General features: G+C 32.6%; 1 protein-coding gene across 7 annotated transcripts in view; it reads left to right on the top strand.

Moving 5' to 3' along the window:
* LOC100013563 (N-acetylated-alpha-linked acidic dipeptidase 2) overlaps window positions 1-13,501 on the top strand; it is a 98,048-nt gene that overhangs the window by 39,449 nt on the left and 45,098 nt on the right. For all 7 annotated transcript variants that reach the window (XM_007495044.3, XM_007495046.3, XM_007495047.3 and 4 more), the window contains 5 exons: window positions 4,616-4,701; window positions 4,966-5,085; window positions 5,364-5,446; window positions 9,557-9,620; window positions 10,675-10,742. In XM_007495044.3, the coding sequence (XP_007495106.1) occupies window positions 4,616-4,701; window positions 4,966-5,085; window positions 5,364-5,446; window positions 9,557-9,620; window positions 10,675-10,742 (421 nt within the window). The remainder of the gene's footprint in view (window positions 1-4,615; window positions 4,702-4,965; window positions 5,086-5,363; window positions 5,447-9,556; window positions 9,621-10,674; window positions 10,743-13,501) is intronic.

Here is a 13,501-nt window from a genome sequence, read left to right as displayed (position 1 = left end):
GAATAATCTTATAAAGCCCAAACCCCCAAACATACACCCAAATAAACAACTGACAAATCATATGCCTGATGTTACTATTAAAGGAAAAGGTAACCTTTAGCTTACACACCAACTTAATCATCCCCTCTTACCAAATGCTGGTTAACACTATAGACTGTACAAAAAGCAATAATAAATTAGCTTATTTATCCAAACAAAACAGCAAAGAAAATGAAAATTCAACATTAGAATATATATGTATGTATGTGTATATATGTTTACACACACATATATATAATATATATATTTATTTATTTGTTTGTTTGTTTGTTTATTTATTTATTTATTTATTTACTTGTTTATTTATTTATTTATTTATTTATTTATTTACCTCTATGTAGGAAGTACAAGATTATCCCTTCACAAAACCAACCCTACACTTGGACAGAAGCAGGGTTTTGTTGGTCTTCATTTGAAATGTGATACTGCTGACTTACATATACTATGTTTTTCTACATTTCCTTTTAGATCACCTACAACTTTATTTCCTAGGAAATTTTAGTCTTTCAAGATTTACAACCAAAAATCATTGCAGTGATATACAATCCTCTTGATCTTAGAGAGCTGAATTTTTACTTCAAATCCGATATTAACATTATCTATGTTCTGCTATATTTTTATTTTGTTAAATATTTTCTAATTTCATTTTAATCTGATTTGTATAGCATTAGGGAGTGTTGTGGGTTCTGTATTTGGCATTTTTTGCAAAGTATAAAACAGGATCCAGAGTTAGGAAGACCAGGTAATCAATACCCCATTTCTGGCACATCCTGGTAATATGATTCTGGGTAAAACATTTAAATCAGTGCCCAGGTAACTTTTTAAGTCAATAGCAAAGAATTTCACTTTGCATGAATAGAAATTCTCATTTGGAAGTTTCCTATATGGATGAAACCACAAATATCTTTTTTTCTTTTGCTTTGTTTTTAAAAAGATTGCCAAGAGAATATTGTTCTTGGAAAATGAGTCTTGGCATACACAACATGACTTAAGGTTATGATTTTTAAGAGTCCCAAAATGCACATCAGCTTGCTTTCTACTGTAAGAGATGAACTGGACTTAATCTGCCAGCACAAAAGAGAGAGCTGGAATTGAAAAACTGGAGAGCTGGAAAATTCTACAGGAACCGGGGAAGGGCAGGAAGGAGAGAAAGTTCTGAGGAAAGGAAAGGAAGTGAGCTGATCTGTTCCTGCAGAATTCTCCAGCTTGCCAGATTTGCTTCTTTTTTTTTCTGCTGGCAGATTAATTCCAGTTTATCTCTTACATTACCTTCTAGTAAATTCTAGACCCAACTTCATATCAGTCTTTAGGGTCTATCCCTAAGCACCAATGCAGTTGATAATATTTATAAAGCATTTGGTACAATGCCTGGCTCATAGTAGGTACCATATAAATGCTTCTTTTTCATTTCTCTTACCTCCCCACAATTTAAGGTCTTAATCTGAAAAATAAGCATATTTCATTCATTTAATTTCTTTCCTTTCTATTATCTTGCTTAATATAAGATAGGATCTACCTTTCTTCTCTTTGCTCCTTTGTTTCTTTTCTTTTATCTTTATCCAACTGAATAACAAACTTTGATGATTTATTTTTCCTTGTTTTGTTTTGTTTTGTTTTTTAATGTAGTGCATTTCCCAGAGCCTCATGGCATCATGCTAAGCACTGGGATTCTTGAGGAAAATTAATGAAAGTATTTTAATCTATTCTATCTCCTTATTTGGGTTATTTAATTCCTGTGTATTTGATGTCTGCTGGATAAAGTAACTATCTGTACAGTATTTTCTTTTCTTCTTTTTAAAAACTCTTACCTTCTGTCATAGAATCAATACTATATATTAGTTCAAAGGCAGAAGAGCAGTAGGAGCTATGTAATTAGAGTTAAATTACTTTCCTATGGTCTCACAGCTAGGAAGTGTCAGAAGTCAAATTTGAACCCAGGACCCTACCACCTTTGGGCCTGGCTCTCAATCCACTAAGCCACTTAGCTGCCCTTTTTTTTCCTTTTCTTATGAAAAAACTGCTAAGTATTACAGAGAGATTCACTCTGTTCTCAGTACATTCAGGGTCCTTTAAAGGCAAAAATCTATAAGCAACACTAAATAAAGAAGGTTCTGTTTTTCCACAACTTTTTAGCCATCAGGAAATCATTAGAAATTAGGAGAGAGGGAGGAGAGGAAGTGAGACAATTTCAAAAGTAGTATGACATTATGGAAAGAGATGATCTCCAAGGCAAGAAGGCCCAAGTTTTGCTTCCACCTCTGACTCACTCTGATTGCCTGAACTTGTTCAAGTCATTGAACTTTTAGGTACTCTGGAAGCTCTCAAAGACAAGTTGAAGAAAAGTTGCTGACCTGAACTAGGACAATAAATTTCTTCACTTGGGAATTTTTTATATTATTGAAATGACACCAGACTAATTTCTATTCCTAATCTTATTGTTTCATTAGTACAATAATTTAAACATAACCTCTTCCTGGTTAGTTTTAATTGACTTTATAATTTTTGTCTGAAATAACTTCCATTTACATATTGGAGGATTCAAATATGGCATAAAATCTTTTACCCCATACTCTAATTTATGAATCTTTATATTTTAAGTTAGTTTATTTCTTGCATAAAACAAATCATTGAATATTGCTCTCTAACCTACCCTTTGTAATGAATCTGTCTGATTTTCATAAATTCAGAATTTTTATATTTCAATATTCAAATTTTAAATTTATTTTTCTGCTAAATCATATAAAATTATTAATTTGAAAAATAATAAAAGAAACAGTACTATTCATATGAAATTTATATTGCTTAGAACTTGCCAGTTAAGCTGGCTAAGATTCTAAAAGATGAGATTAATTTTCGAATGGCTATGCAAAACTAGGCATACTAATTCACTGCTGATGGAGCTATGCATTAGTTTAGGCATTGTAGGAAATGATTTAGAAGCATTCAATTCAAGTTATTAAACTGTTCATACCCTTGATTCAGAAACTCTACTCTGAGGACTCTTAAGGTAATGATTCACTGCAAGAAGAAATGTATTTATACAAGAGTGTTGTAACAGTATCATTTATGATATCAAAAAAGCTGGAAACACAATGTGTACACAGTTATTTAGGAGTAACCAAACAAATTAAATGACAAGAATATTACTATAGAATAAAGAAAGAAAATTGCAAAAAGTTCAGAGAAACATGAGATGACCTCTGTGAAGTGGTCAAAAGACTGTAGAGCTAAAAGAACAATGCCTAGAACTACATATATTATATAAAGTCAGCATAAAGTGATAAGAAAACTGGGCCAATACAACAGTCAGTGAGAGTATCATATTAATAAAGTTAAATAAAGGTTTTCCCTTCCTTTCTACTATGGCACTAATGTGAGTGGTGAGATTTGTTATTCTGAGCTTGTGAGCATCAGGGATATTTCTTTTTTTTTTTCATGCTGACTTGAACTTTGTGTAGGTCCAAAGGTATGTTGGAGCTGACTCCTCATAGGAATGCCAAGTTTAAAATTTTTAGTGTGAGCATTTATACCTTGAAAACAGACAAATGCCAATGCGTGATTTATCTGTTGATTTTCTAAACTTAACATGATGGAAAAAACTGTTAGGAATGCAGCTTAATCTTAAAAATGTATCATGCTTACTTTTTTCCCTCTGACAAAGAGTCATTTCCAGAGAGCAATTAAGCATTTACCATCACAGTTCAGATTCCACAGTCCTTCCAAATAACTCTTTTGACTCCTTCCTTTTCTCTCTGATCATTCTTTCTGTTCTACTTCTTGACTGTGGATTTTTTTTTCTTTCCTTCAAACAGAAACAACTGGAAGAGAAAGCAGCCAACGCTCATCTCTCATGCCAGTTCCAGACTGTCACAGTTTTACTTAATCAAAACTGTTTAGTCAGTTATCTAGTATGATCAAGGTTTAGGTATCTCTCATTGCTCTGAGGAATTATAAAATTAAATAAATATTTCTTTCTTCTATAACCCTCAGCCCTGGTGAATATATATTACAGTAATGACATTTCTTTCTCCTATCCATTGTTCCCACCCACTGTCCATTTGTCTGCTTCATTAATTAAAAACACCAGCAATACAATGATTAATGGCATTTATCTTAAACTTGAAAAAAATTGAAAAGAAATAGCACTAAGTTTTGAGAACAGACGCTGGCTCTCCCAAGAAGTGGAAGGTAGTGGGAGGGTCGAGTGGGGATGCATCAGCAGCCTTGACTGGGCGATTTCAGTAAGAGAGGGTCCTCAGCTACACTTTGGTGGTCACAGGGACAGGACTAGAAAACTACTCAGTGCAATTTACACTTATACCACCAGGTGGTGTTCAAAGTTTATGATACCAGCCAGATATCCAAAGCAGCTTCCTTGTGTCTATCTGTATTTGTGTTCTATCTCAGTTTAAGGGTTCCTAGATCAAGTTCTTTATTTGAGGTCCATGGGAACCTGTGAACTTAGATGGGGAAAATGACATTGAATATTAGACATTCTGTTTTCTACATGCGGCCCCAAACTATTCATCACAAAACTTCGTAATAAGTTTTCTCTTCATTCTTGTTCAATTGACAGGAAAGTCAGAATGCATGTTCATAATACCAATAAAATAACAAGGATTTACAATGTTATTGGAATCATCAGAGGATCCATGGAGCCAGGTATATCATTAAGTTTTTTATTTTTTCAGATTCAGTTTTATCAGGTTTAAAATACCAAGCAGATTAGTTGATATCTTATTGATTATTATTAGTGTGAAAAATTGTTCAGCAATATAATGAGTACAACTGAGATAACACTGCCTTATGGGTTTCTAATGTGAATGAAATATCACTAAAAGATTAATAACTTAAAATTTTTAAATAGTTTAGCATATGTATTTATATTCAGAATTGTTACTCATTTAAATATACATATATTTTCAGACAGGTATGTTATTCTTGGAGGTCATCGAGACTCTTGGGTATTTGGTGCTATTGACCCAACCACAGGGGCAGCTGTTCTACAAGAGGTTGTCCGGAGTTTTGGAAAACTGATGAGTGGAGGTAAACAAATGAATTTTGGGGGCAGAAGGTAATTAGGGGTGATACATTTTATTTTTATTTTTAGATGTGGTGCACTAGAATGGTCTTGGGTTCAATCCCAGTTTTGCCACTCACTACCTGTGTGATGTTGGACAAGTCACTTAGCCTCTATGGGTATCAGTTTCCTCAACAGTAAAATTAAGAGGTTGGACTCAATGATTTCTAAGGGCTTTTCTAGTTCAAAGTCTTTGATAATATGATCCTGTGATTAATCACACATTATTAATATGTAATTTCAGGCTGGAGACCAAAAAGAACTATTATTTTTGCTAGTTGGGATGCAGAAGAATTTGGACTCTTGGGTTCTACAGAATGGGCTGAGGTAAATAAAGAAGAGACCCTTCTTGTCCTTTCCTTTGGCAGCAATGAACAAATGTATGTATACCAAAAGAAACTTACAAATAGGAACTATTGCCTATAAGGTCTTTAGTTTGCAAAATTGTTGAAGAAATTGTCTTCTGTCCTTTATCTGTTTATCTGACATACTAGGATAGACTATGACTAAAGTACTATGTAAAATTTATTTATTTATTGTTGTTCAAAAACTTGAGAATCTATCTAAACTTATAAAAGATGAACTAAATCATTAGCTTCAAAATAACAAAAAATAAGACTAGCTATTTTGAACAACCAAAATACTTTATCCTAAATCTTGAGTTATAATTGAAGTTCAAAGAATGGCATGGTTTCTTACATTGATCATTTTTGACGGTAATATTAGAATTAAGGTTCATGGTAACACTCCAATCATAGCTATTCCCTTTGAAAATAGTTGTATACATGTATACATGTTTAAAGTTTTTAAAATTGAGTCACATTTTCTCATTGATTTATACTATACTCTTGAGAAGTGCTTTTTTCATTAGTCATTGTTCAGTTGGTGGTGTCAACTAATACTTTAGCTGCAACTTAAAGCTATAAGCTTTGAAAAAAAGTAAGTGTTATTACATTGAATTCAGCCCTTGGGTAAAAATATTTTTCTCTTTTAAAGAATATTCATACAGATCTCAAAATCAAAGCAATTATTCTTTGAACAATTACAACAAATATTTTTTTTATAACTACTATTCTTCTTGGGAACTGAGAAAAATCAGATGATATAGTCATCAGTTGAGGAGTAGATTTTATCTGAATGTGGGGGTAAATATCAAGAGGCAATACCAAATAAATTGAAAAACTTGAAAATCCATAAAAAGTTTTAGTGGCAATTTTATGAGAGACCATGAGGTGGAGATATTATTCCATCTATCTGACTCTCTCTCTCTCTCTCTCTCTCTCTCTCTCTCTCTCTCTCTCTCTCTCTCTCTCTCTCTCTCTCTCTCTTCTCTCTCTTCTCTCTCTCTCACTAAGCAAGGATTTCTTCATTATTTTCTTCCCTATTTTTCTTTCTCTTTCCCTGTCCCTTTTTTTTTATGAAATTCTCTTTAATGTCATTATTTACCCCATTTTGATTTCTCCTATCTTTCTTGCACTTTCTCTCTCACCATTAGTGAACTATAATATAGAACTTAATTTTATTATTAGCAAGTCACTATATTTAGTGCCAGCATGGCACAATAGAAAACTCGTCTTGAAGCCAGAAAGACCTGGATTCAAGTTTTTCTTTTGATCCATACTGGCTATATGACATTGGGCATGTTGCTTAGCCTTTTAGAACTCTAATCAACTTTCTAAGAGTATAAATTGCAGAGGTATGCCAACCTGCACTGGTATTAGGATTTATATCTCCTGGTAAAATTTCCTATTCCTGCCCTATTTATTGAATATAGTTAATCCCAGAATGAGTTTTAGATTTCAGAAAGGTTAAGGTCAGCAAAAGGAATTTTACAAAATAGTATTTGAGTTAAGAAGGAAGATCAAGAAATAGAAAATTTAATAGATAGTATGATAAATGATGATCTGAGATCTTAAGAGATGAGAGAAATTTGCCAAACCTATTATTTACAAGTAGGAAATAGTAAAGGAATACCTACATACTTTAATGGAAGTCAGTTTTCTTGAACCAAATTAATTTCAGCTGAAGTTCTAGGGGGAAAATAACATGATTGCTTAAATGCTATTCATGTAATTAAAAAAATTTCAGTGTAAAAAAATTCCAGAACAGGAAGGTACAAATATCTAAAATTATAATATGGAAAAAAGAACTATTACAAAAATTTCAAACATCCAGCTTGGCATAAACTTTTAGAGGGAAATTGTTGATTGGATGCTTTGTGAAGACTTTTGAAAATAGTAATCTTTGGGAACCATTAAAAATTCACTAAAAACAGGTCATATTTGACTAACTTTATCTTTTTCTGAAATGCTTATAGCATTCTGGATTTTAGCAAGGGAATTGCCAAGATCTGTTATATCCTTGTTGACAAAATGAAGTCATGTGGTCTGCATGATAATACAATTATGTCAATAGTGGACTAATGGTTTGAATTCAACTTAAAAAATCTCTGATTCTAAGCTTCAGAGGCATGTCCTTGGTGCTGTTTTAAGATTTTTTAATCAGTGAATTTAGATGAAGAGACGTAGTTACTATGCTTGCTGAGTATGTGGATGACACAAAGTCAGTAGGGATAGCTACTACTCTGAAATTAGAGAATAAAAATTTATAAATATTTTAAGGCCAAACTGACATGATAAAGGTAACAAAAAATGAAGTTGAAGAGTGATAAATATATTTATGGAATAAGAAAGGCCTGCACTTAGGTTCAAAAAAATCAGTGGCATAAGCATAGGATGGTGAAGAAGTAGCAAGCCATTGTTTTTGTGAAAATGACTTAAGAGTTTCTAGTTGACTTTCAACCCAAAATGATTTTCAGAGAAGTTTGTTACTAAGTCTTAAGGAACATTGATAAAGGTATTGAGTTTAAGGGACAATAATTGCCTTATTGTTTGATTCTGTGATTAGAACACGTGGAATTTTATGTTCACTTCAGAGCATCATATTTTAAGAGGAACACTGAAAAATCTATCCAAAGGAAGAGTACTTGGATATTGAAGAGCATTGATGGGCATTCTAAATGAGCCACACTTGAAGAGATTTAAGAAACTGAAAATGATTAGTCTTGAGAAGAGATATAAGAGAACTTGATTGCTATTTCAAATATTTTACAGATCATTATATGTCAGAGAGATATGAATAGTTTCAATGATCAAATCAAGGAATGGAAGTTATTCAGAGGCATATTTTATTTGAAAAATATATTAACAATACCATCTGAAAATGGAATGAACTGACTCACTAAAGGTGGCCTTCTAATGATCCTTTATTCTGATAATTGAATTAATAATTCAATTTACTTGAATTCAATTCAAGAAACAAGCATTTTCAGGGTACCATGCTAAGTGCTATAAATGAAAAGGCGAAAAGCAATATATTCCCTGCCTTTGAGAAGCTGATAATCTAGAAAGAAGATAAAACACATTTATAAATAATTATTATTCAATTAGTAGTGGTGTTGGTGCCAATAGGAGAAATCAGAGAATTTAAAAATATTTATATAAAATTATTTACTTTATAACAGGATTGGCACAAATAGGAAAAATGAAAGAATACAAAATAATTATGAAAATATTCATTCTTATAGTCCTTTTTTAAAGCTTTCTGTGTTATTTTAACTATGCTTAAGATACTGTGATTGATTGATACACACAGATATGACCCAATGCTTTCCTTTGTGGTTAACATTATGGCTATAACATTAATAAATATTATTGTGGCTTTGTGAGAAACACCTTTCTTTTTTTGCATTTAGCCATTTTCCTTCCACTGCTTTCCCCCAAATTTTTTGGGGAAATTTTTTTTTTCCTCTGTGAAATAAATCCCTCTGGTAAAGATGGGCTAGTATGGTTGCCTACATAAGGAACAATTCTGGAAGATTGGTAAGAACAATTGATAAGACACTGTTTGCTAAAAAAGATTGGGATAGGAACTGAGCTTTTAATTTCAATGCTATATAAGCAATGGGCAAGTGAGAAAACTTTTCCCCAAAGGAGATCAGCACTCTCTATCCAACTTAGAATCTTAAGAGAATTACCTAGAACACTTACCAGTTATGACCTATGGCCATATGGCTAGTATTTGGTAGAGGCATAGCTTGAACCCAGGTAGGCCTTCCTTTCTTGAAGGGCTGACACCTATTAATTATAGAACCTGCTTTCTTTGTTAAAAGGGTCCCTAAATAGGAATATTTCCTAACAAATTTTGAAGTGCTTTTTCATGTAGAAAATGAAAGCTTTAAGCCATAGCTACAATTGTACTGGATACATTTTATTCTAGCAGAATCTTTGGTGGGGGTGGAAGGAAGCACTGGACATTTATATTTAATTTATGAGTGTATTGACTGACTAATCTTCTGAAATAACTCAATTATTTTGTTTACATTTTCTTATATGGTAATGACTTAAGAATAAAGTAACAACTTTACCTCAACTATAGGAGAATGCAAAAATACTTCAAGAGAGAAGCATTGCTTACATAAATTCTGATTCATCCATAGAAGGTAAAATTTATTTCAAATAAGTAATTTCTTCCTTTAGATTCTGGAGTATTTACTATTGCACCATCTAAGCCACACTCTTTTGATAATCTGTTTGCTACAGCTATCTTTGGTGTTAAATGATATACATATATAATCTGTTCCCCCAATACTTTTGGTAAATTTAAAGTCCATTGGTCCTTCCTGATTTACTAAGTTAATTGCCTTCCTGTATTTCTGTCAGTGGAGATAGTATACTAGTTTATTTACATTTTTGTCTTCCTAAGAAATATTGCATTTATTGATATTAAAATACAAGTAAATGTCTCAAAAGATCCTCTTAAATATGATATAGGTCATTTTAAATCCATGATGATTATTTTGTTCCTCCAAAATAAGGGTACTAGATGATGTTATCTCTGATATTCCTTGAAGCTCTAAAATTACTACTCTAGATAAAAGTCAGGGGAGCTTTGGCTTTCAGGCTTTGGTGATTGTCAAAAATACAGGATGCCCCAAAAGTTATAGTGCAGGTTAAAGCTTTGAAAGCTTAAGATTCATTAAGACTTGGAATACTCTGCATTATTACCTCCTTTGCTCTCAGTATTTAAGGAAGTATCTGAGTGTCTTTGGGGTCCTTTTTATTTTTCAGACCTTGGTCTCTGTCTAAATAAATATTGCAGTCTCCTATTTATGAACAACCCAGTTATAAGAAAAATGGCTGCAGCCTTCCCTCCAAGTTTTTAAACAGTGCTGCTCAAGTACTACCCAAGCCCCAATAGTATTCCTTTTCTCTGCTCTATTCCTGACAAGATCTTCCATTGCTGAATACTTTGCATCCCAGATTCCCCTTGGGAGCTATTGGAATAAGAATATTTTCCCCTTGCTGTTGGTCCCAACCCATATTGCTAGAGCTTTCCCTCTGGCTCTACAGCTGTGCCCCCATGTTCCTTCCCTGAGGAAAGAAAAGTTAATTTATAAGAATATTGAAATATGCTTGTAATTAAAACACTGGAAAAATAAAGTTAGAAGTGTAAATAATTGAAATTTAATTTACATATCTGTGTTTCTTTTTCAGGCAATTACACCCTTAGAGTGGACTGCACACCCCTTCTCTACAAATTGGTCTATAATCTGACAAAAGAGGTACATAAATAGATCTTTCACAAAATATCAGATAAATTAAGTTTATCAGGCATTTATTAAGCATCTGTCTACTATGATCAAGTCATTTGGTTAAGAACTGGGGATTAAAAAAAACAAACGAACAAAATAGTCTTTTCCCTCAAAGATATACATATACATATATAATCTGTTCCCCCAATACTCTTGGTAGATTTAATGTCCATTGGTCATTCTGATTTACTAAGTCAATTGCCATCAAAAATTGCCTTTTCTCTTAAAGGCCTTATGCTCTGAGTTGCTATGTAATAAATAATTCACACATTTTATTTAGGATTCCTGTACTTGAGTGAATTATTTTAAAAGTATGACCGTTTAAAATATAGAAACTATACCAAGAGGAGTCTGATGCAGTTAGAATGAATCAGTTTAAAATGAGGCAAACATTTCTCTGCTTTTACACTCTAACTTTCATGTTTTCCTCTTGTCAACAAAAATATTTAAGAAATTATGTTTTACATTTCCATGGGGCAAATGATGAGTGATAGCTTTCTCTAGGAAATGGTAATGTATATTATTGCTTTGTATATTCAGCCAAACAATTATTTAAAGAAGTAGCAGAGTAGGAGGCACATTAACCACTAAACTTAGTGTCAAGATTTCTGAATCTGAGTCTTAATTCTGATCCTTACCATCCCTGTATAACTGGGAGAGACAATAATTAAACTCACTAAACCTTTGTTTTCTTGACTATAAAAATCACATGACAATACTTGCTTTACCTATCTCACTGGTAGGAAATTGCCTCACAAACCTTAAAGCTCTATACAAACGAGTCCTTGTTAGCAGAGAGAAAAGACTGAACAGAAGATAAAGACATGAATTCCATTCTTGGCTCTACTTCTAGCTAAGTGGTTTAGGGCAAATCACTTAACTATTCTGGGTCTCAATTTCCCAGTCTATAAAATGGCCTGAATTGCTTGCCCTGCCTGAGACCCTGTGATATAATGGAGATGAAAGCACTTTGAAAACATAAAACTATTCGGTAATCTATTTCACTTACTATCTCCATGCTTCATTTTAGTCATTACATATATTAAGATTTGCCTATCTCATGAGATGCTATAAGAATCTGTGGTTTTGTCAGTGTACAGGTACTTCTTCTATCTCTCCTTCTTTCCCTATCCAGAGAGACATCCCTTATGACCAAGGGGGGAAAAAAGAAGAAAAAAGTTCAACAAAACTAACCAATCCATCTTTCAACATATATACAGTGTCCCACATCCTATAAGTCCCCTTTGTTAGCAAATACTTCAGGTCCAAATTTGGTCATTATAATTGCACAGTATTCAGACTTAATTTTGTTGTTTGTTTATTAATATTTTATAGTCATTATATATGTGTGTGTGTGAATAAATAAATGTATGAATATATACACATATGAACATGTGTTTTTATATACCAACAATATAACAAATTGAAGAGATATCAGTGATAGAGGACTGAGAAAAGCTCATCTTATTTTGCATTTGAGAAGTCACTGGGGAGAAATCAACTCTCAGTGTCCTGGGAAATTTTTAAGACTGATGTATAATAACTCCTGAGCTGCTTTCACAGAGTAAGTTTCCTCACTGGAAGATTTCTAAGGCAATGAAATTATATGACAAATAAAACCATAAGAGAAGAATTAAAATGAAATACGCAGGACTATAACCCTATATGTAAATATATAATGTATGCATGCATATACATATGTATATGTGAATTTATACATTTATGTATACATATATATATTTATAATTACAGTCACTACATATATACATATACATATATTCTTATGGTCATATGTAATAACTAGGGAGAGATTTTTTTAAGAACTCGAATTCTCTGGGATATTTTTGGATTTGTGTTATAACTAACAACTTACAGTCATACATTACACAGTTTCTAGTATGTCTTTGTAAAAATCTATATCAAATTGTCTCTGGGTTATATCAAATCAAAGATTATTTCTGTAAACACATTATCAAGATTCAGCCTTTTATTAGACTCTTCTTTTGTTAGCATTTTGGTGACTGTATTCATGTGACTTTTTCCCTTGGAGGGCCTTATAGTTCCACTCTTGGATCTTACCTATTTCATATGCTCTAGCTGTATATAAACCAATATTGTTTCATGAAATAAATCTACTAATGCACATACCCATTGTCAAGTTTTACTATTGTTTTGGAAAGTGATGACAGTTTGTTCCAGAAGTATTTTTTATAAGTTTCTGATTTGTTGGGAACCTTGCCTTTGGGATGCTAGACTCTAAAAATGGGTATAGAATAGTTAGACTTTCTGAAAAATTACCACTTTTTAAAAAATTCATCTTTTATTTTGGGAAGAGGGAGTAGATCAGGCTCTTGTACACATCTCATAGGAAGAAAGAAGGAGGGCAAAGTTAAGTGGCATATCTGATTTCTAGATTTCTACCCTTCCTACTCCTTTTTTCCAGGACCTTGTTAGTTCCTGTTGTAGACGATAGGACTAAAAAGCTCCAGAGCAATCTTTCCCCATGACTGAAGAATAATGATCATGTTATAAAGACTGAAAAGCAGCCAGAGGAAGCTTTGGTTTTCCTCTACTCCATGTCTCTTGAAGGGGGGTGCCCTTAAAACTTTGATTTCTTTTAAGTTGATATTCAAGAGAAAAAAGCAATTCTGTCTCATATTTAAGAAGTTCTTTGCAAATAATTCATTATTTATTTGTTATTAATATTTATCCCTTTTACTTATCTCCAT

The sequence above is a fragment of the Monodelphis domestica genome, chromosome 4 (genome assembly GCF_027887165.1).
Source record: "Monodelphis domestica isolate mMonDom1 chromosome 4, mMonDom1.pri, whole genome shotgun sequence".
Lineage (NCBI taxonomy): Eukaryota > Metazoa > Chordata > Mammalia > Didelphimorphia > Didelphidae > Monodelphis > Monodelphis domestica.
Note: the sequence above shows the minus strand (reverse complement) of the source record. Positions and strands in the feature narration are given on the sequence as shown.